This window comes from Trachemys scripta, chromosome 11 (assembly GCF_013100865.1).
Source record: "Trachemys scripta elegans isolate TJP31775 chromosome 11, CAS_Tse_1.0, whole genome shotgun sequence".
NCBI classification, from domain to species: domain Eukaryota; kingdom Metazoa; phylum Chordata; order Testudines; family Emydidae; genus Trachemys; species Trachemys scripta.
This window is the reverse complement of record NC_048308.1, coordinates 59,761,679-59,789,668: the sequence shown is the minus strand read 5'-3', so window position 1 is coordinate 59,789,668 and position 27,990 is coordinate 59,761,679. Positions and strand designations below refer to the sequence as shown.

Genomic DNA, 27,990 nt, shown 5'->3' with positions numbered 1-27,990 from the left:
ACTCAAATCACTACCTACAGTACTTTACAAAGTAAAGCTTCAAGAAAAGAAAAGGAAACAAAGTCAATGTTCCATAAAGCACCCCAAAGAAAGAAGATAAACTGGGCATTTGTCTGATTCCATAAAGCAGAGGTGGGCAAAGTTTTTGGCCTGAGGGCTACATCTGGGTATGGAAATTGTATGGTGGGCCATGAATGCTCACAAAATAGGGGGTAGGGGTGTGGGTTCCAGATGGGGGTGCAGGCTCTAGAGTGGGGCAGAAATGAGGAGTTCAGGGTGTGGGAGGGAGCTCCAGGTGGGGGCAGTGGGTTGTGGTGCAGGGAGTGGGATGAGTGCTCCGGCTGGGGGTGCAGGCTCTGGGGTGGGGCCGTGGATGAGGGATTTGGGGTACAGGAGGAGGCTCCATACTGGGATTGAGGGGTTTGGAGGGCAGGGGGGGATCGGGGTGGGGGCAGGGGGTTGCGGGGAGGGGGAGGCCTCAGGGGTGCAGACTCCGGGCAGTGCTTACCTCGAGCATCTTCTGGAAGCAGCAGCCTGTCCCCAGCTCTGGCTCCTATGCGGAGGCGCGGCCAGGCAGCTTTGCACGCTGCCCTATCCACAGGCCCCGCCCCTGCAGCTCCCACTGGCCAGGAACCATAGCCAATGGGAGGGGCGGGGCTTGGAGCAGGGGCAGTGTGCGGAGCCCCCTGGCTGCTCCTATGCATAGGAGCCAGAGCGGGGACATGTCGTCTGTTTCCTGGGAGCCACGTGGAGTGGAGCAAGCCCCCAACCCCGCTCCCTGGCGGGAGCTCGAGGACCAGATTAAAGGTCTGACAGGCCTGGATGTGGCCCGCGAGCCGTAGTTTGCTCACCCCTGCCATAAAGGATCAGGTAGATATTATTTTCACCCTCTCCTAGCAGGGAGCTTTTCAGAATGGCTAAAATCACATTAGTATCATTATTCTACAAATGATAGCAGAGAAAGAAGAAAAAGATTTTCTCTTCCCTTTTAATCCCATTGATTTATAAAGAACAATTAAGTTATTTTAATGTATAGTTGATCTACTAATCATTCTGCTATACAGAGCTTTATAAGCATCTTTGTACATAAATTCTCTTCTTTTAAAGAGTGGTTCTCTGAAACATGACTCTACAAATATCATCATAGGGTTCCATAGGGGGAGCAAATCTGTGGAGTAAGGAGCAAGCATTTCTACCTAGCCACTTTTTATTGTACAGTCCCACCTTAAGGATTTACTCCAATACAGACATTAACACGTTTGCTGATTTAAAGTTGGCAGACAAATTCTCAGCGTGGGAGAACTATTGCCTTCAACAGTAAAACATTCGGTTTGGCTATTTTTTCAAAATTATATTTTTATGTAACAATCAAAATGTTTAGCTAGCTCAAAAGTGTTTCAATTTTAAAACTAAAAAAGTACATGCCATTAATTCATTAAAAAACAAAGTCTAATTATCCTGTTTAGAAACATGCAATTTCTTTAATCTAAGCATTTATAAAGATTTTAACACGTACAGTAATAGATACACCTCACAAATAGGTGCGTATACTTCTAATGAATTAATCATTTTATCAATTTTTTTTTAAATCTACTTTTAAAATGCTAAATATGGATCCACAGATCAATCCTTCACTCCTTATAACAGCAAACTCAAGAGTTTTGCCCAAGTAAGGAGTGCATTTGGCCCTTACATGGTCAGCAAGGCCTACTACTAACAAAGGTGCATGTCCAAAAGCAACAAAAACTTACAGTACTGAAATGCATATCTACCTGGGACAGTAGAAGATCTAAAGGAACTGGTAATACTGACTAGTTAAGTAATACATATTAATTTGTAATATGCAAAGAGCCTATTTGGAGGGAGGTAGGCTGGTATGGAGAGACGTAAGAGTCTTTGTCCATGCAGGTCTGGCCAGGTTGAAGGCGTACTACACTCTCACAGGCCTTGGGAGGCAAGCCAGTCCTCGCTTACAGACAGCCCCCAAATCTGAAGCAAATACTCACCAGCAACTACACACCACAGAAACACTAACCCAGGAACTAATCCCTGTAACAAACCCCGTTGCCTACTCTATCCCCATCTCTAGTGACACCATCAGAAGACCCAACCACATCAGCCACACCATCAGGGGCTCATTCACCTGCACATCTACTAATGTGATATATGCCATCATGTGCCAGCAATGCCCCTCTGCCATGTACATTGGCCAAACCGGACAGTCTCTACTTAAAAGAATAAATGGACATAAATCAGACATCAGGAATGGTAACATACAAAAGCCAGAAGGAGAACACTTCAATCTCCCTGGACATTCAATAATAGATTTAGAAGTAGCCAACCTTCAATAAAAAAAACTTCAAAAACAGACTTCAAAGAGAAACTGCAGAGCTACAATTCATTTGCAAACTTAACACCATTAATTTGGGCTTGAACAGGGACTGGGAGTGGCTGGCTCACTACAAAAGCCATTTTCCCTCTCTTGGTATTGACACCTCCTCCTCAATTATTAGGCGTGGACTACATCCATCCTGACTGAATTGGCCTTGTCAACACTGGTTCTCCACTTGTAAGGCAAGTCCCTTTTCTTCATGTGCCAGTATATATATTTATGCTTGTGGTACCTTTAAGACTAACAGAAGTATTGGGAGCTTACCTCTTACCCACGAAAGCTTATGCTCTAATAAATTTGTTAGTCTCTAAGGTGCCACAAGTACTCCTGTTCTTTTTGTGGATACAGACTAACACAGCTGCTACTCTGAAACAGGACCCTCTGTTGCTTTTTACAGATTCAGACTAACACGGCTACCCCTCTGATATATTTATGCTTGTATCTGTAATTTTCACTCCATGCATCGGAAGAGGTGTGTGTGTGTGTGGGGGGTTACCCACGAAAGCTTATGCACAAATAAATCTGTTAATCTTTAAGATGCCATCAGACTCCTTGTTGCTTTTGTGGATACAGACTAACACAGTTACCCCTCTGATACTTTACACTATTTATGATATTGTAACCTGTACTGCTCCCCAAGAAATAAATGGATATTTCCATTCCTGGAGCAGATACCTTTTACCATATCAGCTCAGAAATTTGAATACTTGCTATCCAGTGAAAGTTGTCAAGTTATATGGACTGCTGCCTTATTTGTCTGGTCAGCCATAAAAATATGAAAATATGTGAAAGTGAGGCTACTTCTGACCAAAAGGAAATCGTGTTCTAATATATTTCTCTTGGTTTTGTATATCATTTTAGTGGTGTGATGTTAGGGAAGGGTTAATCTTATATATTGATTTGTATTTCTAAAATTTGTATCTGTTTTTTTGAGTTGTCGATTTAAAATTTGTCTCTACTGTATTATGTGCAGTGGCCTATGACAAACACTACATTAATAAAAACTAAACTAACGCAATCTGTAAAGTGTGATATATTTATGCTTTTAAAAAAGTCTAGTACTATCAGGATAGTAAATTTGTTTATTTAATATACTGGCTTATAAAGGAAGTAACAGATTTTAAACTTTCATTAGCTTTTTTTAAAATTAAAATTACACAGCTTTGACAAAGTTAATACATATGTACTATAATTAAATAATGCTAATGAGCATAGTAAAAGTAAGTAAATGGATGGATAGTATGAGGTTGTAACACAAACCAGCCAAAGTCAGACTATCAAAGTTCACACTCACAAAATGTCCTTAACTTACACTATTTTTTCCTCAGAATACAGTGAATTAAACAAATGAATGTCATGGAAACCTTAATGTTGATGTTTGGGTTTTTTGTTTTTTAACTCTGAATTTAAATAAAATGTAGGGTGGATAATAGTTCAACCTCGCATTCTGTCCTAAACTCACATCATTCTTTCCCCAGGACATCATGAATTAAAGTTTGAATTTTTAATTTCATGAAAACCTAAACATTCTTTAAATATGTATTTTTAGCTTTCAGTCTGTGAATGTAAATACAGTGTATGAGGGGGAGGAAAGACCTGGAGAATCTTCTGCTTACAAGAGACTGCAGCACTATTCCCAGAAGCACTCCTGGTGCCAAGAATCCTTATCACCGTGATTAACAGTACTCTGACCTACCAGAGCAATGGGGAAGAACGGTTTATAAAATTTTATTTTGGGGACAGCAAAACCAGAAAAGAAAATCTGCCCGCTCCTTCTTGAGCTAGCTCCACTGCATTTGATTGGTAGCGCTATGCTGCAGGAAAGCTTAGTGTAATGTTGCAGCGTTGCAGCTCGAGTAGCCTGTGGTTATCAAGCACTTGTGCAAAGGAAGCAAATAATTTCACTCATGTCTTTATATTGTAAATAGCTGGACAGGAATATAAGTGTGTGTCCACACACAACAGAATACACATAGGCACACAGGAACTATATGTATATACATGGACTGCACAAGTAATAAATAAATGCAATTTTTCAGATAGATAAACATTAAAGGGTTGTAAATATAAACAAAGTGTTATATGCATTATGTCAACATCATTTCTTTATTCTGAGCTATTCCCTTTATACACGAGGAAATCAATTTCAAACCACAAATTAGTGCTCTACAACACTGGAACATCAGCCGGTTAGAATGTTACAGATCTGTGACAGCATCCCACAGTATAGGGATTATTCCATTGTCCCTTTGAAAGAAAACACTGTCAATAGTGTGGAACATTCTTCAGAAATATTCCTCCTTCCATCAATGCAACATGTAAGAAAATCATAATGGCTAAAACAAAGTAATAAAACACTTTCACTATCTTCTTATAAATAATATATATCAGTTGCCGGGGTGAAATACTATTTTAGTCTTCACTCATTAGGGTGACCTACTCACTGATTCTTGGTTGTTTCACATGTGAATGATGTGATTACACTAAAACATAAAAGATGTTTGTTTCACCCCAGGAGTTGATTATTACGGAAGCACTGTAGTGGCTTCATAGTTAAGGCTCAGTCAGTATACTGGCTGAGCTTGGCCATTAAATTGCAAAATTACAACTTACAGGTCTTATCTTTAGAGCCCTGCGCGTATACAAAATTTGTATCCGCATCTGATCCGCAAACATGGTTCATGGATGTAAAGCAAATATCCGAATCAGCTGCTCAAGGGGAACATGACACATCTAGTTAATGTGTTATGCGGTGTGAGTGTGTGTTCATTCATGCATGTCTCTATATTATACACATACACATCTACAAAGCATTTGTGTAACACATTATCTAAATGTGCCATGTTCCCCTCTAGGGGAACAGACATATAAAATGTGTACTATAATGTGCACTGAGTTAGTGTGTGTATGTGCATACAACGTCTGTATATTATTCATATAAACATTAAAAAAACATTACAAGGAAGGAAGGAGAGCAAACCAATATGGCTAAATAACAAGGTTCAAGAGGGTAGTTAAGCCAAAAAGAGATCCTTCAAAATTTGTAAATCTAACCCTAGTGAAGCCAATAAATAGGAACAGTAGGCAATATACAAGAAAGAAATTAAAAGGGACAAAAAGGATTTTGAAGAGCAAATAGCTGAAGATGTAAAAATAAACAAGAGAGTCTTGAAGTATATTGGAAGCTGGAAGCCTGCAGAAGAATAGGTGGCATGAAAGGCCAAGCCTGAGGAGGGAGGAAGTTGGTTTAAGTTTATGTTTTTAGTTTGGGATTTTGTTGGAGGATTCCAGGGGAGGGTGAATACCGTGAGGCTGTGGGGAGAAGGCCTACTAAAAGGTTACGGTAGGAAGAAGCCCAGGGATAGATATGAATAGACAGATCTTGCCTGCTCACTACAGGATCCCAGGTCTGGAACCCAGAAATGGGAGGCCTTGGGTTTCCTTACTAGCCACCAGGGGAAGGTGGTGTGAAGCACTCCTAATATAAGGGGATAAGGATACTCAAAACCCTGAGCCTAGAGAGCACAAGGCCTACAGGGTTCAGAGTCAAAGCCGAAGACCTTTTGTAAAAGCACTGGATTATTTGTGGGACACTTATCCCAGAAGGGGTGGATTTTAACGTGACCTGGCTGAATTACAAGGAAAGACTACCATCAACAGGGGGCACCAGACGGGGAACAAGTCTGCTATGCTACATGCAGCTGCGGGGAGCATGCCAAATGTTGAGTACACTCTTTCACAATTCACAAGTCTATAGAGGACTGAAAGGAGTTTCAGAGAGACTTAAACAAACTAAGTGAATGGGGACCTCAATGGCAAATGAAGTTCAATTTTGATAAATGCAAAGTCATGCAAATTGGAAGGGAAAAAATTAAACTACTCATACACCATATAAGATTCTAAATGAACTGTATCAGCTCAGAAAAGGGACCGCAGATTCACTATAGACAGCTCAATGGAGACCTCTACTCAACACACAACAAACAAAGCTAAGCTGTTAGGATGCATATGAAATGGAATGGAGTATAATACAGAAAATATTATGAATGCCTTTATATGATACAGCCTCATCTGGATCATTGATACTGGTCACCCCATCACAAAAAGGATGTTGCAGAATTCAATAGGGTTCTGAGGATGACTGAGGACATGAAAACCTCATATGAAGAGAGAATGAAAAAGTTGGGATCATTTACCTTGAAAAGGAGATGAATAAGGAGATACATAATAAACGTATATAAAATAATAAATGGTCTAGAGAAGGTACATTGGAAGTTTCTATTCTCCCTGCCACGTAGCTCAAGAACAAGGGGATAGAAAATGAAAATAAAGGGCAGGAAATTAAAAATGATAAAACAATACATATTTATGACAGTGGAATTCACTGCCACAAACACACTTAGGCCAAGATCATAGAAAGATTCAAAAGAGGACTAGATATTTGTATGAACATTGAGAATTCCCAGAATTATTATAATTAATGACAAAATTTCAGGACTTAAGTAAAAAGATGGTTTGTATAGCTATCATCCTTGGAAACTCATCCTAGGATCCAAAAGTCATGTTGGGTTCTTCCTTCTCACACACATCATCAGTAGTACAAGTTCTGTAAGCCAAATCAGCCCCAGACATATCCATGCAACCACATTATTTTCACACTGTGCTTTCAATGTTGCCTATACAAGTTCAGTGTCTTTATTGGGTGTCTATGGGTGTAACTGACTGGAACTTTGCAAACAATCTGGTTCATTTTAAAGAATGTATCCACCTCACTCTCTGATCTGAAAGTTAATAATCTGCCATTTTTACATAGTCTCTTTGAAGAGCACAATTGTACTTAAAGCAATGCACTTATTTCTTTTTCTTCTTTGGGTCACTGCACCCACACCATCTATATTTGGGCCTGTGTTCTTCCACAGCCACTCAACTAATTTTTCCATTATTTCTCCCATCCCACTCTTTTATTTCTGCAACTTAATGGGAACTGCTTCTTTCTACCAAGTACATTTTGTTCCCCAAATGTACGAATCTTGCATTTTCATCAGCTCATCAAACACATGTCCATTCGGATGTTGCCTTAAAGTTCTTCGTGTATTTTCTTCGTGAGAAAATGGAAAGCATTTTCGAACTAGTACTTTTTATTTATGCTGATGTGTGCATGTCCCAGTTAATTTGACAAGGACAAGCCTGAAAGATTGTTCTGTCATATCCTCTTCTAATATCAACTTGACCGATTCCTGACAAGACAGACTGACTCCTTACCAGCTCTCTTCTAGCACTTCATCTGAATGTATTATTTGGGGACATAACTTTCTCTACAAAAGAAAGTTGTCTTAAGGAAGAGCAGAGAGGTTGGCATTAAGGTGCTGGCTCTCTGGAATGTAGAACGGTGGGTATTAAGGTACAATATTATTGATGTTCTTATACTGTGCCCAACACTGTGGTATCTAAGCACCTACTGGAGACTTAATCAGGAGTGAAGCCTGTTTGGTTTCCTTTCAGCTGGCTAGTCTGATAATCTTACACAAAATACCTTATAGTTAATATAGTTCTAGCAATTTAAACACACACACACACACACACACACACACACACACACGTACTATACAAAACCTAAGCATTAACAAGTACTGAAGAAGCCAGTTGGGATTGTTTATGTAAATATCCCATTACCCTTACAGTTCCTACATTCAGATAATAACACTGACATGTAAAAATTCAGTTTACATAATCCACAAATTATCTTAATCATCATCAAAAAGGCATATGTCTGAACTCTTTCAACAAATGCATCAAAAATTTACTGTCAGTCTAGTATGTATTCAGTTGATGTACACGAGGTAAGGTTTGTAAGTGTGTGGTCTGTTAGTTTAATATGGTGCTTGTTTTCATTTAATGTCACAGGCCATTATGCTACCATGATGATTATATTAAAATAATTAAATAAAGTGATAAAACAGAAAGATCTGAAATAAATGCAAAGGGAATACATAAAATACTAGCCACTCCTATTCCTTCTTTGTAAATAGTCTTTTCTTTTAAAGTTGCTTCAGTGTGGAAGTTTCTACCTTAAAAATGGGAAGAATGTAGTTGAAGTTTTATATTTCTACAGCTAAGCTGAACCATATATGCATTATACCAACACATAGATAAAAACAAACTGTATGTTATACCTGTTGTCATGGTATCTGTGGGGATGATGTTGCAGAACATCTTGCAGGAAACGCTCCATCAGGGTGGTGGTACCTGTGCGATTCCTGCAGTACATGGTGAAATGTCTGTGCTGGGAACTGAAAACATGCTGAAAAGACAGAAAACAGATCACTAGCTTGGTATCCTGACTGACTCAGGGATCTTTCCAGGAAGGTGGCTTTCATTTTCTAAGTTTAAAATTCTCCATGTTGCAATGAAAGATGTTGAAAAAACATTTTTCCTCCTCCTCTAAGTCTTTAAGAACCTCATTCAGGATGGTTACTTCAGCACGTGCCTAACTTTAAAGCCAAGGGGTAAGTCATTAGGACTATTCATGCACTCAAAGTTAGGCATGTGTTAAGCATCTTGATGAACTGAAGTGTAATTAACAGCTTCCAAAAGCGTGCATACATCTTACAGCATCTGTTGTGCTTGGTACAGAGTCTCTACAAATGATGATGGGAAAAATAACTTCTTGAACTTCAGATGTTTAGGAAATATAAACCCATAACCCAACGGGAACACACCTTTAAATTATCTGTAGCCCAATACAGAACCAGATGAAGACAAAACAGATTCCTGCTATTTGATTATCATTGGTCCACAAGACAACAAACACTTTCAGACCATGGTAGAGTTAAAGAACAGGAGAAAGAATATCAAATACTCATGTCCTTAGGATGTGCAGTGCAGTTTATATATTGAACATACTCATACTGCTATCTCATATTACATAGTGATCCTAGGAATGAAGACATTGCCCTTGAAAAAGCTTAATAGGTGCAAAACAAAGCTTAGCAACGCAGGCTGAAGAGAACAATCACCCCTCTGCTCCACTCTTTGCACTGGGCTCCCCATTAAACACAGAGCTTATTGCAAGGTCTCTGTCCTTGTCTGGAATGAGTTACCTGACAGACGACCTTTCACTCTACAACTGCTATACTCCACGTAATGAGACTGTCTACCAACAGTACATGACTGTATCACAGGAGCTGGACCAAGACTATGGAACCCATGGTCACAAAAGAATGGTCACAGGTTTCACCGCTTTCAGAAGGAAATTCACAACTCATTTCTTTCACTTAGCTTTTCTTCAGTCAGTTTCTCTCTCTCTCACACATATATTTTTAAAACACCCCCAAACTAATCAAGCAACTTCTCCTACAGCCTAAGAAGGAAGGGGAAAAAAAAGAGAAATGGATATTTCTATTTTTAAAAATCTGGGAGGTGCTCAGATACTAAGGTAATTGGAGCCTAATAAGCACATAATATGATAGATTCCTATGATGTAACCATCCATGATAGAAAAAGCTATCAAAATGGTTATGTTCCATTCAGTATTGACTTTAAAAAAAAGATGCTCAGTATTAGTGATTGACACAGTTGAACAAGCTGGTCAGGCAACACTACTGAGTGCCTGTTATTTCAACCATCTCTTAATACAGGACATAATACTGTGAGAATTAGAGAGGAAAAACAGACGAAATCAAGCTCCCCATTTCCAATTTCCTACTCTGCTCCAAATGTCTTACCTGTTCAAGATTGCTGTAGTGCACGTGGCAGCAGTTGCAATAGCCTTGTCTATTTTGCACACTGGATAACCCAGGTCCAACCTGCTCTGGCCCTCGTATGCTTACACTGACAGGAGAAAAGTTTACTGATATTACTAGTAGTTTTCAGTGAGAAAAATCAGACTTATAAATCTATTATATTTCAGGTGTTTAATAAAACATTAAGACATACTATCAAAAATGTATTCTTTTTCATATTCAAGCATAATCGTTTAGATGGATTCATGGTGCTGAAGTGTTGAAGTTTTTCCTGAATATCATATGCAAACCTAAAAAGGAAGCCAGTCATGTATATCAAGAATTCACCATATTCTCGCAAGCACTCATGGTATTATGAATACAATTAAAAAAAAAAAGAAACTTCCTTCAGAATACTGCAGGGAAGTTTTGCAAAAAGATTGCAGGGGCTACAGAAATTACCATCAGAAAGCACTCTTTCTGCCTTGAAGAACCTATATAACCATGCAGATTTCGGAGGGACTCACAGGTGTGTACAACAAGTTTATAGTCATAACCCCACTATTTATATACGGTATTGGCCAGAGATCATAATTATCAAAATTAAAGAAATAAAAGATAATAAGAGATGAAATCATCACCCAAAAATAACTATGAAATGTAACTTGAACTGTAACTTGAAATGTAAGTGCTGACTGCTGTCAGGTCACAAAAGATATTTTTAATAAAGATATTTTTTAATGAAGCAGATTAAACCAACTCCTGAATATTTTCCATCGTATAAATGTCAAGGAAGTTGATATGATTTAGATTTATATGTCAAAATGACTGCCATGCTGTGGGAAGTGAAAACCGTACTTCTCCTGAAGAGTAGGAACACTATTGAGGAGAAAAACCAAACGAATGCACAGGATGTAGCTGTGTGGGAGCGTGAAAAAATGAAAAAAATGTTTAAAATTAATTCTGTGTTGAATACCCATCTTGCCACTGCAATTTCTGAACATTTGCAGTTTACTTTTAATCTGCAGAAGTGCCATCAAGCACCTTCTAAAGACTTAAACAAGAGAGAGGACAAGGAAGAGAAGGGGAGAAAATGTGGCGAGAAGGGAAGAATGAAGAGAAAGAGTAAAGAGGAGGAAAGGACAGTGTCTGCCAGACAAAAATCTCGACTTATATGTGGTCCACACTATAAAAAAGTTTGAGAAGCCCTGGTTTAGGGAGTTAAATAATAGCAGAGAGAAAAAAATCAAGAGATAGAAGTAGGGAAAGATACATTTTCAGAAGAGATTGAAATGAGATGGAGAATTGATGAAGAGAAGCAATATCAGAACACTGGTGCAGCCAGCAACTGCAGAGGAGGGCTTCTGACAGTGACAGTGGCAAGAATGTGCAGCAAGACGTGGAGGCAGCCAGTTCAGAGGGGAATAAAAAGACCTGGTCCCATAAGATAGGCTGCAGTGAGCCCTTGAAGGATTTTAATTAAAAAGAAAGACAATTTTGAACTGAACTGTACAATGAATGGGAAGCCAATGGAGTTGTTTAAGGAATGTAAGAAAACAACATAAGAACGGCCATACTAGGTCAGACCAATGGCCCACCTAGCCTAGTATGCTGTCTTCTGATAGTGGCCAGTGCCAGAGAGAACGAACAATATATGGCAATTTTGAGTGATCCCTTCCCTGTAATCTAGTCCCAATTTCTGGCAGATGGAGTTCTTAGGGACCCCTGGGGGATGGAGTTGCGTTCCCAGAGCATCTTGGCTAATAGCCATTGATGGACCTATCCTCCATGAACCTAATTCTTTTTTGAACCCAGTTACACTTTTGGCCTTCACAACAACCCCTGCCAACAAGTTCTACAAGTTGACAGAGTTGTGTGAGGAAGTATTTTCTTTTGTTTTAAACCTGCTACCTGTTAACTTCATTGGGTTGACCCCATGGTTCTTGTGTTATATGAAGGGGTAAATAACACTTCACTATTCAGTTTCTCCATACCATTCATGATTTTATAGACCAGTATCATATCTCCACTTAGCTGTCTCTTTTCTAAAATGAAAAATCTCATTCTTTTTAATCTCCCTTAATATGGAAGCTGTTCCATCCCTCTAATCATTTTTGTTGCTCTTCTCTGCACCTGGGCCAATTCTAATGTATCTTTTTTAAGACTGAGTAACCCGAACTGCACATACTATTCAAGGTGTGGGCGTACCATGAATTTATATAGTGGCATTATGATATTTTCTGACTTATTATCTATCACTTTCCTAATGGCTCCTAACATTGTTAGCTTTTTTCACTGCTTCTGTAAATTGAGCAGATGTTTACAGAAAACTATCCATTATGACTCCAAGATCTCTTTCTTGAGTGGTAACAGGTAATTAAGAAAACATCATTTTATATGTATAATTGGGATTATGTTTTCCAATGTGCATTACTTTCACTTATCAACATTGAATTTTATTTGCCTTTTTGTTACACAGTCACCAGTTTTGTGTGATCCCTTTGTAACTCTTTGCATGCAGCTCTGGACTTAACTATCTTGAGTAATTCTGTATCATCTGCAAATTTTGCCACCTCACTTTTCACCTCTTTTTCCAGATAATTTATGAATATGATGAACAGCACAAGTCCTAGTACAGATCCTTGGAGGACACCGCTACTTGCCTCTCTCCATTATGAAGATTGACCATTTATTTCTACCCTTTGTCTCCTATCTTTTAACCTGTTACTGATCCATGAGAGGATGCTCCCTCTTATCCCATGACTGCTTAGTTTGCTTAAGAGCTTTTGGTGAGGAACCTTCTCAAAGGCTTTCTGAAAGTCCAAGTACACTATGTTCACTGGATCACCTTTGTCCACATGCTTGTTGACAAACTCAAAGAATTCTAATAGATTGGTAAGGCGTGCTTTCCCTTTACAAAAACCATGTTGACTCTTCACCAACACATCATATTTATCTATGTATCTGATAATTCTGTTCTTTACTACAGCTTCAACCAATTTGCCTAGTACTGATGTTCAGCTTACCAGCCCATAATCGCCAAAATAACCTCCAGAACCTTTTAAAAAAAAATCTGTTACATTAGATATCCACCAGTCATCTGGTGCAGAGGCTGCTTTAAGCAATAGGTTACATATCACTGTTAGTAGTTTTGCAATTTTACATTTGAGTTCATTCAGAACTCTTAGGTGAATATCATCTGGCCCTGGTAACTTATTACTGCTTAATTTATCAATTTATTCAAAAAAACCCCTCTATTGACACCTCAGCCTGGAACAGTTTCTTGGATATATCACCTAAAAAGAATGGCTTAGGTATGGGGATCTCCCCCACATCCTGTATTGTGAAGAGGGGTGGAAAGAAATCATTTAGCTTCCCTACAATGGCTTTGTCTTCCTTGAGTGCTCCTTTAGCACCTCGTCCAGTAACTCCATTGATGGTTTGGCAGGCTTCCAGCTTCTGATGCACTCAAACAAAAATTCGCTGTTACTTTTTGTCTCTTTAGCTAGTCACACTTCAAGTTCTTTCTCGGCCTGCCTTAGTATAATTTTACACTTTCCTTGTCAGAGTTTATACTCCTTTCTATTTTCCTCACCAGGATCTGACTTCCAATTTTCAAAAAGATATCTTTTTGACTCTAACCGCCTCTTTTCCTCTGCTGTTTAGCCATGATTGCATTTTTGATCCTCTTACTGTTATCTGGGGTAAACATTTAGTCTCAGTTCTATTATGGTGTTTTAAATATTTGCCATGCAGTTTGCAAGCATTTCATCCTTGTGACTGCTCCTTTTAATTTCCATTAAACTAGCTACTCCCTTTTTTGTAGTTCCCCTTTTTGAGGTTAAAATGCCACCCTGGTAGGTTTTTTGGGCATTTCCCCCTCCTACACAGAGGTTTAATTTAATTACATTACAGTCACTATTACTGAGTGGTTCAGCTAGATTTACCTCTTGACCAGATCCTGTGCGCCACTTAGGACTAAATCAAGAATTACCTTTCCCCTTGTGGGTTCCAGGACAAGTTGCTCCAAGAAGCAGTCATTAATGGTCGTAGAAATTGTATCTCTGTATCCCTTTCTGAGATGACATAAGCCTAGTCAATATGAGGAGAGCCGAAATCCCCCATTATTGTGTTTTCTGCCTTTGTAGCCTCTCTAATCTCCCTCAGCATTTCACAATCACGGTCATCATCCTGGTCAGGTGGTCGGTAGTATGGTCCTACTCCTATTGTTCAAGCATGGAATTGCCATCTAGAGAGATTTTATGGTAATTTAGTTCATTCAAGATTTTTGCTTTATTTGACTTTATGCCTTATTTCACAAAGTGCCACTCCTCCACCAGCACAACCTACTCTGACATTCCTAAATATTTTGTACCCTGATATTACCATGTCCCATTGTTCATTCTCATTCCATCAAGTTTCTGTGATGCTCAATATTCTTTTAATGCCAGGCACACTAGTTCATCCATCCTAGTGTTCAGCTTCTAGCATATAAGCACCTGTACATTTTGTCAATATTCACTTGCTTGCCTTCATTTGTTATATTTAAATTGGACTCTGATGTTTGACTGTTCCTCACTTGCTTCTACCTGTACTTTACCCAGCTTCTTTCCTATCCTCTTTACTAGTACACAGAGTTTCTCCTTTAATAAACTCATCCCTTAGGGATTTCTCTGCCTGAATCGCATGCACCTCTGCACCTGTCATCTTTCCCCCAGTCCTTAGTTTAAAAAATCCTCTACAACCTTTTTAATTTTACACGCCAGCAATCTGGTTCCATTTTGGTTTAGGTGGAGCTCATCCTGCCTGCACAGGCTTCTCCTTTACCAAAAGATTCCCCAGTTCCTAATAAACCTAAAACCTGCCTCCCTACACCATCATCTCATCCACACATTGAGACCCTAAAGTCCTGCCTGTCTTTCTGGCCCTGTGTGTGGAAGGATTTGAGAGCATGCTATCGAAGAGATCCTGGACCTTCCTCTCTTACCTAGCAGCTTAAATTTGGCCTACGAGAGCTCTCTCCAATTTTTCCCTATGTAACTAGTACCTACATTTACCATGACCACGTGCTGGAGAAAAGAAGCTGGGATTTGGGGAGGCCACAGAGAAGGAAACAACAATAATCCAAGCAAAAGAAAATGAAGGCCTGGATAAGCACTGAAGCCGAGGTAATGATATGCACAGGCAGCCCTGCAGAAGAAGTGACAGACAGATCTACAGACCTGAGAGATATGGGAACAGAGAGCACAGAGTCAGCAATGATACAACAGTTTTGAACAGAGGAGACAGATGGGAGGTCTGAGCTGAAAATGGAGACAGAAGAGATGTAGCTGTACTTGAGAATTAAACTGAAAAGGAGAATAGAGAGGAGGAGAGAGAATGAGAGCCGAAAAAGGATGACAAAAGCTAGGGATGAGGAGGTGGGGAGAGCAAGGGAGACGAAAGTAGCAGCAAAAGGGATAGATTTTTTTTTAACTTCAGAAATGAAACAACTCCATCCCAGCAATGTCAGCATTTCTATATAAAATTCTTATTAGGAAGTACTTTTAAAAAAATCAAGGATCTTTTTAATGTAGCCACAGGTAAATGCCATCAAAACCCATGGCCAGTCTACATGATTATTTTTTTAATATAAAGAGAGGGTAACAGGAATTGAAGTCACATTTAAACCTTCTGCTAATCTTGAAAAACAACTTTGGGCTAGTTGGCTGCTGGGTTTTTTTCAGGTTCTCTGGAATTCTGAAGCCAAAAATGAAATTTTTGACCTTCAATCCCACTGCTGATATTAAGGAGGGATCAAAGGGCACAACTGCAATGTACGTGTTTAGTGATACCTATACACAGGATAAAGAGACCATTAACCGTACAGTTGAAAATATTGCATCATCATCAGTTTTATGGGGTCAAATTTAATGTCAAAAGCTAGATTCTCCCTAGTTTATTTAGTGTAAGCAATAAAGTTTGATGCTAATTATATCATCTAACTCACCTGCTACTGCTCTCCTGTCGTAGGGATTCTTCGATACCTCGTCTTTCTATGCCTATTTAAAAAAAAAAAAAAAAGCAGAGATAGAAAACCAGGCAGAAGAAATCAAAACTGGTCATTGTTACCTATGCACTAAATTGTCAGTGTCAAAAATAATGTGTTTTATAGGACGACAAAAGTAGAATTGATTAAATTTAGGAAAACTTGCATTTATACAGAATCAGTCACCCCCAAAGAGCTGCATAAACTATAAGCCTTATCTTTTTACAGTTGACATCATTGGAATTTTTCTATTGAATTAATCGGGACCAAGGTTAGGCCCTGTATGCTGAAATCACTTCACCTGTCACAATAATGCAGTCACCTCTGGGGTAAAACGCAGCAGCTGTTTAACAGTTCACTATAAAACAATTCATTGCACCTACAAGGAAGTTGAATTAATAATTTAAACAGTCTTTCGTCTATCCTTGACGTCTAGGATTCTATGAATTTAGAACAGGAATTGATAAAACTACTAACCCAACTAAAACAACAATGGGAATTGACATATTTTTAGTTAAAATAGATGCTTTTTTTGTGTTTTGAATGTCAGTATTTTTGTTTTAATAATTAAGTTGCTTACCTTGTGCTGAAGCAGCAGAAGCTTCATCAGTTGGCTTGCTCCTGTCAAACATCTATAAACCAAATACAAAAACAATGTTATCATTTCAAATTCCATCTTTTAGGGTTGAGTTTGTGAGCCATTGTTTCAGCTCTCTGCAAATCCAAGAAGCATGCCTTGATCTTACTTGTTCAATGATTGTATCATCTCCTTTTTTACGGTTATACTTAGACTGATCAAGACTGATTTCACACATTTCTGCTTAGAATATAGCATACAAAAGCCAGTCATTCCCCACTTCATTACTGTGACTTTAACCAGTAGTATTAGATGCAGAGCTAGCACAAATAGATATACTATAGAAATCTCCTGGACCCAGGTTATGAAATTACAGCACTTGCATGAAAAGACCAAAGGCTAATATGGTGATGAAGAATTGCATTTGCTTTCGGGACTGTGTATATCTGAAACCAGTTATGAAACCAATATTCAGCAGTACATGTTTTTGATACTATAAACACTGCTTTCCCCAAATTTTGGGGGGAGGGATAGCTCAGTGGTTTGAGCATTGGCCTGCTAAACCCAGGGTTGTGAGTTCAATCCTTGAGGGGGCCACTTGGGGATCTGGGGCAAAATCAGTACTTGGTCCTGCTAGTGAAGGCGGGGGCTGGACTTGATGACCTTTCAAGGTCCCTTCCAGTTGTAGGAGATGGGATATCTCCATTATTAAAAAAAAATTGGATTGGATACAGAGGGACCTAGACAAATTAAGAGGATTGGGCCAAAAAAAACCTGATGAGGTTCAACAAGGACAAGTGCAGAGTCCTGCACTTAGGACAGAAGAATCCCATGCACTGCTATAGACTAGGGACCGAATGGCTAGGTAGCAGTTCTGCAGAAAAGGACCTAGGGGTCACAGTGGACGAGAAGCTGGATATGAGTCAACAGTGTGCTCTTGTTGCCAAGAAGGCTAACGACATTTTGGGCTGTATAAGTAGGGGCATTGCCAGAAGATCGAGGGACGTGATCGTTCCCCTTTATTCGACACTGGTGAGGCCTCACCTGGAATACTGTGTCCAGTTTTGGGCCCCACACTACAAGAAGGATGTGGAAAAATTGGAAAGAGTCCAGCGGAGGGCAACAAAAATGATTAGGGGTCTGGAGCACATGACTTATGAGGAGAGGCTGAGGGAACTGGGATTGTTTAGTCTCCAGAAGAGAAGAATGAGGGGGGATTTGATAGCAGCCTTCAACTACCTGAAGGGGGGTTCCAAAGAGGATGGAGCTCAGCTGTTCTCAGTGGTGGCAGATGACAGAACAAGGAGCAATGGTCTCAAGTTGCAGTGGGGGAGGTCCAGGTTGGATATCAGGAAAAACTATTTCACTAGGAGGGTGGTGAAACACTGGAATGCGTTACCTAGGGAGGTGGTGGAGTCTCCTTCCTTGGAGGTTTTTAAGGCCCGGCTTGACAAAGCCCTGGCTGGGATGATTTAGCTGGGAATTGGTCCTGCTTTGAGTAGGGGGCTGGACTAGATGACCTCTTGAGGTCCCTTCCAACTCTGATATTCTATGATTCTATGAAATTCAACATCTCCATAGCCATAAAGTCCATCTGAGGAAAATATCGAAGGCATTGCTATGGTCACTGTTTCCATAAAGTGGTTTTTTTAGGGGTAGCTTGAAGACTTCTTAAGGCCTCAAGGAAAAAGTGGTTAATCCAAAAATAAGTAGGTATAGAAGGCAGGAAAAAGAAGCTGGGGGTATTGGCTTCGGGGGCAGGATGAAAATTATTTTGGTACCATAACTGTGTATTTGTACGTTTGTGAATGTTTGATTTATTTTAAGTTCAGCACAGAGTTTGTATTTCCTGGTTGTTTAATAGCTACAGCATTTTTATAAAGTTTTTTACCCTTCCATGAGTGAAACAGTCAACACTAAGTCCAATTTAGCTAGATTTGGAGTCTGGTATTATACCTGGTCATGCACTTCCTTGAAAACAAATATGAAAAGCATAGTCTTGGCTTTTACCCCATTCTCAATGTCAGCATGGCTGAGCCCCAAGGAAATGACAACACTGAGAAAACACAATACTGTTTCAGATAAGGATAATTTAATATCAACTGAATCTTCATGATCAAAACAAATTCCTGTTTCATTAGATTATTCTATAAATGCCACATACTATCCACTATCCAAGGGCCCAGTCATTGTATGAAGACTTCTTAATCAACCCAAACCTAGAGAGCTGCAGATGCGGGCTTTGCATGCAGCAGGCCAGATTAGTCAGAAGAAAATTATCTGCCAGGGAAGCAAAAAACCACCCCCAAAAATCTAGTGCTTTGGTCATTGTGACAGTGCACACTCACCTCTTGTGAGCGCCTCCTGATGGGTGAGCATGAACCTGCACTCTCTCTTTTTTCGTGGTGCCCCCTGTCGGCTGTTGTCTTTGTCAGGCAAGTCTTCAGTGACTCCAGCTAAGTCACACGATCAAACGCATGAACGAACTTCTTCTGGGGTAAAAGGTCCAACGGGGCCCGTCCCTGTGCCCTTGGTAATGTCTCCAGCCCTGTCTCTGGGCTCAGTTCTCAGCCCCTTCTAGGCTAGCTTTAAGTCGGTCCCTACCCTGTTATAGAGTAGTGCCCCCAGGACATCTTCCCTGGAGACTCTAAGTCCTGCCTTTCACTTGGGCTTTTAAATGAAACTTGTCCCCTTCTTGGGGCTTTGGCCACTCTGACAGTGGGCGGAGGGGGGATCTGTGCCCACACACTATTCTGGGTCCTGACCCAGGGTCCCTCTAAATAGCAGCCACATGGTACTCCCTGTAATAGTTGCTGCTTTTATTCCCTGGGCCACTTCCCACGTAGCCGCTTCTACTTTACCATTACCTCAGGGGTAAAATTCTCTGTCTGTTCCCTGCTTAAGTAGGGTCTCTTTCAGGCCTCCTCACTTGGAGAGTTTCACAGCCTTCCAAGTCTGCCTCACCCTTTTGGTCCCAGCCAGCAACTGAGCTGCTCACACCCTGCAGCTTCTTTTAGCTGACACTCCTCCATTCTGATTGGCTGCTTCCCTACAGGCACTCTAGGCAGGCCTGGAGGACCCACCTTCACTGCTCCTTTCTGGGACAGGGTGTGATAGGACTGTAAGGCCTCCAGCACACCCCATCACAGTCACAAACTGGGCAGTTTTAAATTGTATAAATCTTTCTCCTTTTACTAAAGATTTCTATGGAGAGGAACATTTGCACTTTGGTTTTGTACATTAGATCAGGAAATGTCTCCTCCTTTCATAATAGATAAACATTATCCTATCCAGATCTTAAACTACATTAGTAGGTCTATGCAATGTCCCTGCCAAATTCATTTAATGGCTTAATGGCTTCAGCTACACTTAAAACACAGACCAAAAACCTATTTAGTAGAAGCCATGAATGAAACAGAACAAATATGATAACCATCCAGGCTGGAAAAGCCATCTTTATTGCTCAGCATTATCTCCTGATGCACAAGCTGACCTAGACAGAAGCATGGCTCTGCAAAAACATCCAACTTCATGTTTTAGTGTCAGGGAATACAAAAGAGCTCCAAAGTGTCCCACATTAGCTTTACAATGCTGCAATTGAAACTTTAAATAATCTTTCAGGTACTAACCTTGGTGCTGCCAACCTTTGGCCCCCACCAAAAGCTGATTTCAAGGCTGTCGAACATTAGATCTCAGACAGGAGGCCATTTTCTGCACAGGACACTCACCCACTCTCATCTCCACTGGCAACCTGGTAATAATGAAATTAAGGGTCTTTTTAGCTAGCTACTGATGTGTTTGTTCTATATTCTAAAGGAGAAAAGGTTTCAGTCTACATAGAATCCATCTGCCAGCAAGTTGGTCCACAAGATGGACAACGCTCTTTTTAAAGCAGCCAATTAACATTTTTGTTTAAGAAATTAATTTTGACAGAGATTCCTTACTAAACTTTGACAGCTTTTTATATATTCCTTAGCATTCCCAGCACTTTCTCGTATGATGATCTCACTCCTCTTCTCATAGTCCCTATTCAACATATACTATTAGGATGTTAATGTTCATGCATTTAAATGTCTATCAGTTAATGAAATTCAGTTCCTAAATATAAAGCAAATTATGCCTTGAGATGATTGTTACGGATAAAGCCACCAACATGCTTTGAAGAATCACTTCTTCTGCTCATATTGTGTAAACCATACAGTAAATTAACTGGCCCTCTCACTGCACTTTAGATGTTCAAAGCACTTTGAAAGTGTTATTAAATTAACCATTTTAACACCAGAGTGAGGTATTTAGCCCTATGTTACAAATGGGGAAACAGTGGCAGAGAGAGTTATTTGCCTATGGACACAGAAAAAGCATCAAAGCCAAGCTCAAAGCTCAGGACTTGCTGATTCCCAGAACTGTGCTCAGCTCACTAGGCCAGTTATATATTTGACTGCAGCATGACAAACTCTTGATTTCATACCTACTTTATATAAAGATCTTTTTGCTCTCATGAAAACTGTATAAGGATCACTTTAAATTTGCGCATTTTTTCTCTCTTGCCCCCTCCCCCAGTCTCTGTTCTTACAATTGGAGGAGATGCATCTACACTCCAATAAGAAACCTGTACCATTACACATTTTATATAGAGGCTCTTTAGTCTACATGGATTTTTTTTTTTTTTTTTTGTATTTTTCCTCTCACTGTTCTGTATATACTGAGTATCTTCCCTCTGTTTGGGCATCGTCCATGCAACTTTTTCCACACATTTGTTAATGTGCTTGTGATTTTTTTAATTGCACTCAAAAGTGAGCTGATAATAGCCTTGTCTAAAGCCAGTACAGGGTGGGCAGGCACAGCAATAAAAAAGTGCCTTAATTCGGACTTCAGTTAGTCTTGTTAATGAGCATGATCCTGCACTAATAAAACCAACAGGAGCTTTGCGACTGGCTTCAGTAGGTATAGGATCAAGCCCAAATATTGTCTTCGGACATTCCTGAGCAAACAAATAATGTGACTATCATGCATGAGTGCAGTGATGGGATGAATGACGCTGCATACAAAACTTACATATAATTATGCACGTTACACATGTAGACCTTAATCTTGCAAAGAATTCAACACATGCTTAATAGGGTTGGCTTGAAAACAAGAATTCCAGTTTGCAGAAAGTGTCAAGGTTTTGATGTCTGATTTCATTCTATATTGGAACAAAAACTAGACCCTTCAAAATTTGTTGCACAGAAAGACCTACCCCAGAATAGCCATTAGCCCAGTGTTTAGAGCACACACCTGGATATGGAAGACTCAAATTCAAGTTCCCGCTCTGAATCAGCCAGAGCAGAGACTTAAGCTTGGGTTTCCCACAGGTGAGTGCCCTAACCACTGGGCTTTTGGCTATTCTGGGAGAGTCAATATCTCTCTCTCTCTCTGACCAGAAATTCCATTGTGGACCTGAGAAACCTTCCCAATGAAATTTTCATCTAGATACAATTCCGCAAAGTTTCAATGAATTGGCATTTTCTGACAAAAAAAATTCATCAAAAAATTCCAGACCAGCTCTAATGCTTAACTTTAAGTAACACCATTGAAGTCAACATACATAAAGTGCAGGATTAGGCCTTAGGTATACTGAGTTAAGTCCAGTGTGGCTCTTATCTCTCACTTTTCACGCTGCAAGGGAGTGTCATGGACCAGATGTTCTCACTCACAAAGGGTAGGGTGTAAATTTGTAAGGCCTCAAGCACCCCTAATAGCTGTCAGAGAAATATCAGTTTCAGAGGAGATTGTTTGCCAAGATTCTGCTGTATATAGTTGAAGCATGAGAGACAAATATATCCCTAAGACAAGAAAAATGTTTAAGGATATTGGTAGGCAAATTAAAACACTTAAACCCTGATTGCTTACCACCGTCCTAAAGGCTGAAAGTATGCTCAGGTCTCAGTTCAGTAGAGCAAGGGAAAGCTCGTGCTTAGATGCCTTGTTTGGCCCCTAAACAAAATCTAGACACAGCGAAAGGAGCACAAATCCTCATGAGTTTGATAATGCAGTCTCATTTAATTTCTAATTTAGCTAAGTCAAAAGGTATTTCTTCATTTGATCTATTTTTTTTTATAATAGGTTCTTTTATCCACAGACTTTGTAAGAACAACTCTTGTTCAGTTAAGGAATCTCTAAACTTGAAATAGCTCAATGTAATTGTAGTACAATATACCAATTACTGCTTAAAAATAAATTACATGTGTATAATTTTCCTTTAAAATAATATTTCAACATTGTAAAACATTTGTATTATGTTGCAAACATAGTAATGACTGGCATCAACTGAGAATGGTTGATTTGGCAGATTTATAACCCATAGGCTACTGTAGCTGTCTCTTGCAGTTAGAGAGAGATACTTCTTGTTTAGTTTTATTGAATTACATGGCACACAGCAGTCACTGAGCATGAAAAACTGTACAGAGTCCTGAACAAGTGCAGCTAATGAGACCTGACAGGAGACCAAAAGAAAGATGACCATAAGGCAAGAAAAATATACATTTTTTTAACAAATCAGCACTCTCATTTCGATAGCACATGAAAATGTCATAGGCATCAAAGAAACTCTAGAGACTCCTTTCAGCCTTCCCTGCAACAGATAAATTAGAAACAAAAAGGGGCAAAGGGGAGATGATGATCAAAATGACTGACAAGGGAGGAAGTGTTGTATACATCAAGAATATATACACTTGTTCTGAGGTCCAGAAGGTGGGTGAGAGGCAGATCAGATGAAAGTCTCTGGGTGAAGATAAAAAGGTGACAAAACAGGGGTGATGTCATGGTAGGGGGGGGGGGTCTATGATAGACCATCAAATCAGGAGGAGAAAATGGATAAGGCACTTTTAGCACACATAACAGAAATATCCAAAATGCAAGACCTGGTAGTAATGGGGGACTTCAACTATCCAGACATGTGTTAGAAAAATAATATGCCAAAACACAAAATGTCCAGTAAGTTCTTATAATGTGTTGGGGACGACTTTGTGTTTCAGAAGATAGAGGAAATTACTTGGGGACAGCGATTTTAGACTTGATTCTGACTAACAGGGAGGAATTGGTTGTGAATCTGAAGGCTGAAAACAATTTGGGTGGAAGTGATAATAAAATGATAAGAGTTCATAATTCTAAGAAAAGGAAAGAGTGAGAGCAACAGAATAATGACAATGGACTTCAATAAAGCAGATTTTAAGAAACTCAGAGAACAGGTTCCATAGGAAGAAAATCTAAGGGGAAAAAAGGAATTCAGGAGAGCGGGCAGTTTCTCAAGGAGACAATATTAAAGGTGCAACAGCAAACTACCCCAATTCAAAGGAAAGACATGAAGAATAATGAGGCTAATATGGCTCCATCAGGAACTCTTTAATGACTTGAAAATCAAAAAGGAATCTTACAGAAAGTGGAAACATGGACAAACTGCTAAGGACAAGTACAGCAAAATAGCACAAACATGGAGGAACAAAATCAGAAAAGCTAAGACACAAAATGAGTTACACATAGCAAAGGGGCATAAAAGGCAAAAAGAACAGGTTCTATAAACAGAAGTCCCGGAGAACTAGAGAAGGGAAAACATAGTACCTTATCTTTAAAAAGGGGAACAAAGAGGACCTGAGGAGTTATAGACCAGTCAGCCGAACTTTGATATCTCAAAAGATACTGGAACAAATGATTAAACCAGTGGTTCTTAACCTGGGGTGCACACACTCCCGGTGGGTGCGAGATGCCCTTTCTGGGGGGGGCAAGACATGCCAGATTTTTTTAGAAGGTAAATCACCAAAAACACAAATTAAGCACAGGCACGTAAGTACAACTACTTTGTTTTGTCAAACCTATGTATTTATTAACATTATACATTTTTTTAACGATTATTGCAAATACAAAATATTTTGATTTTTGATAATGGGTGCGAGAACATATTTTGATTTTTTGGTAAGGGGTGCGAGAACATATTTTGAGAACCAAAGGGGTGCAGGCTGCAGTAAAGGTTAAGAACCACTGGATTAAACAATCAATTTGGAAGTGCCTCAAGGATAATAGGGTTATAAGTAATAGCCACCATGGAATTGTCAAAATCTTGTCAAACCAATCTAATTTCCTTCTTTTGGCCTAGTGAATAGGGGGAAGATGTAGTGTGATATATCTTGATTTTAGTAAAGCTTCAGACAGTCTTATAAGCAAACTAGGAAAAGGTAGCCTGGAAGAAATTACTACAAAGTGCAAAACTAGTAGTTACCAAATGGTTTGCTGTCAAGTTGGGAAAACGTATCTAGTGGGATCCTGCAGGGTTCCATCCTGGATCTTGTACGATTTAATATTTTCATTAATGACTTAGATAATGGAATGGAGGGTATGCTTATAAAACCTGAGGATGACATCAAACTGGGAGGGGTTGCTAGCACTTTGAGGGACAGAATTAGAATAGAACTGGTCTGAAATAAACAAGGTGAAATTAAATAAAAAAAAAGGGTATTGGGCAAGGGAAAAATCAGATGCAAAATGGAAAATATCTGGGTAGGCAGTAGTACTGCTGAAAAGGATCTGGGGGGTTATAGTGGATCACAAACTGAATATGAGTCAACAATGTGATGCAATTGCAAAAAGGCTAATATTCTGGGGTGTATTAACAGAAGGATCCTATGTAAGACACAGACAGCAACTGTCCCGATACACTCAGCGCCAGTCAGGCCTCCACTGGAGTACTGTGTCCAGTTTTGGGCACCACACTTTAATAACATGTGGACAAACTGGAGAGTCCAGAGCAGAGCAACAAAAATTTTAAAAGGTTTAGAAAACCTGACCTACAAAGAAAGGTTAAAAAAATCTTTAGTCTTGCGAAAAGAAGGCTAAGGAAAGACCTGATACCAGTCTTAAACTTTATGTGAAGGTCTGTTATAAAAAAAGACAATGATCAATTGTTCTCCAGGTCCACCAAAGGTAGGACAAGAAGTAATCAGCAAGGGAGATTTAGGTTGGACATTAGGAAAAACTTTTCAACTATAAAAACAGTTAAGCACTGGGACAGGCATCCAAAGAAGGTTCTGGAAACCCCATAATTGGAGTTTTTCAAGAACTGGTTTGACAACTGCTATCAAGGATGGTCTAGGTCAGTGATACTCAAACCTCAGTGGTTCAGGAACCAAATTAGCAATCAACATTACCCAAAGGAGCCAGAGTAGTGTGAATGGTTTCACACTCTGAAGATCCCTTCCATTTTTATGGTTTCTATGAAAATTGAAATCTGGTATTTCAGCTAGGACACCTCAGAACTACCTCTCTTGATCCTCCAGTTGAGAAAGCCAGTGTCATGTAGGAAACCAAGGAGAAATGGAGGAAAAATCTCTCTTACAAGGGACCCACCACCCTCCAACAGTATTACTACTACTACCACCACTATTATTTGTATTACTGTAGTTCCTAGGAGCCCTAATCATGGACCACACCCCTTTGTGCTAGGTGCTGTAAAAACACAATAAGGAGTCCCTGTGCCAAAGTTTACAGATTAAGCAAAATTTTTTTTTTTTTTTTTTTTTTTTTTTATACAGTCAAGTGGTTTCCAAGAGAGGAGATCCAATAATTGTGCTTAACAATTTTGGCAGAAATCTACTGTTACTAAAGTCTATCTTTCTACCTCTTGCTCACAACACGTCTTGGTCACACATGTTTTGGATCCCTCTACTAGCTACCCATTTTACTGTTCACTCTTATTCTTAATTTATGGACTTATATCATTCAGTTCCAGCCTACATCTCTGATCTTATCTCATCTCACCCCTCTGTTTCCCAAGGGTGCCTCTTCCCCCCTTTGCTTCCATCCCCCTCCCAATGCCAGGCCATCCCCTATGCATGAAACAACCTCCCAACTCCCTAACCTAACACCCTCTTCTCGTTAAAATCCATAAACTTATTTCTACCATGTTGTTCTACCAGCAAGTTAAAAACAAGTAATAAAATAACCACCAAAATGCACACCTAACTCGTCTCACTTTACACTCATCACTCCCTTTTGTTCACTGCCCTGAGTTAATGCTTCATGTCTAACATACAGAATGCAAACTTCTGGAGACAGAAACTTGTCTTTTATTTGTTCAGTAAAATACTTACCTTGGTTTTAGGTACTAGAATACTTGGTTTTGTGCGCCCATTATGATAACTGCAATATAATCTGGCTATCGGCTGCGAGAGTGCTGGTTGGCTCCCAGAATTATCTTTCAAAGAAACCCGGGCAATGGTCTGTGCTTGTGGCACTTCAGAACCAGCAATTTGTAAGAGAAAAATCCTACAAACTAAATACAAGATGACTTTCCCAGAAATATGTGTGTGTTTCAGGGGCAGCTAGATAACTAAAGCCTTAATGCACATAAAGATAGTGGTGTAGGAAGGAGAGGGCTAATTTTAGATTAGAACCACAGGGAAGAAAAACCCATAAAAGGGATGGCCTATGCTTTACATGGAAGGGAACAAAAGCAGGGTGGAAGAGAAAAAGCTAAGGTTTTGGTGGTGGTGGTAGACTGAACTGGGTGTGGAGAGCAGTCAAGGTGGGGAATTACATCTACTATGAACAAATATTCAACACACATTTTGTAGTTGTATAGCAACTTCGATTGGGGTATCTTGGTCTGTTTAACCAACATTAAGCCTCACAACACACCTCTGAAATAAGGAAATATTGTTTAGGAGCAGGAAACTCACACACAGATGAGTAAATGTCTTGGGTGTTGCAGAAGTAAAACAGAGTCCAGGAGTAAGGACTCTCAATCCAGCACTGCACGTGCAAGTGTAACATAGGGCTGGTCTACACTGGGGGGAAAGAGGGGCGGAGGAATCGATGTAGCTGAAGTCAAAGTATCTTAGATCAAATGACCTGGGGTCCACAAGGCACAGGATTGACGGCTGCAGCTCCCCCGTCGACTGCACTACCGCCGCTCGCTCTGGTGGAGTTCCGGAGTCGACGGGGAGCGCATTCGAGGATCAATATATCGCATCTTAACGAGACGCGATATATCGATCCCCGCTAGATCGATTACTACCCGCCGATCCGGCGGGTAGTGAAGACATACCCTAAGTGCCCCTAGCTCAGGACAGAGCATACCCACAGTGGCGTTTGAGGGCAGGCAAGTGAGGTGCAGCTAGGGTTACCATACGTCCGGATTTTCCCGGACATGTCCGGCTTTTGGGGGCTCAAATCCCTGTCCGGGGGGAAATCCCCAAAAGCCGGGCATGTCCAGGAAAATCGGGAGGGCTCGGCCGGGGCC

The 27,990-nt window shown here is 39.9% G+C and overlaps 1 protein-coding gene across 3 annotated transcripts in view; it reads right to left on the bottom strand.

Annotated features, from left to right (window-relative positions):
• Positions 1-27,990, bottom strand: part of ZDBF2 (zinc finger DBF-type containing 2) — a 41,625-nt gene that overhangs the window by 7,579 nt on the left and 6,056 nt on the right. The window contains exons 1-6 of one of the 3 annotated variants that reach the window (XM_034786471.1): positions 22,611-24,066; positions 20,348-20,469; positions 16,722-16,773; positions 16,103-16,154; positions 10,117-10,222; positions 8,566-8,693 (exon numbers count right to left, since the gene is read on the bottom strand). In XM_034786471.1, coding sequence (XP_034642362.1) covers positions 8,566-8,693; positions 10,117-10,222; positions 16,103-16,154; positions 16,722-16,773; positions 20,348-20,404 — 395 coding nt within the window. In that variant the 5' untranslated portion in view covers positions 20,405-20,469; positions 22,611-24,066. Of the gene's footprint in view, positions 1-8,565; positions 8,694-10,116; positions 10,223-16,102; positions 16,155-16,721; positions 16,774-20,347; positions 20,470-22,610; positions 24,067-27,990 lie in introns of those variants that run through there. The other 2 variants (XM_034786470.1, XM_034786472.1) reach the window with 2 other exon arrangements.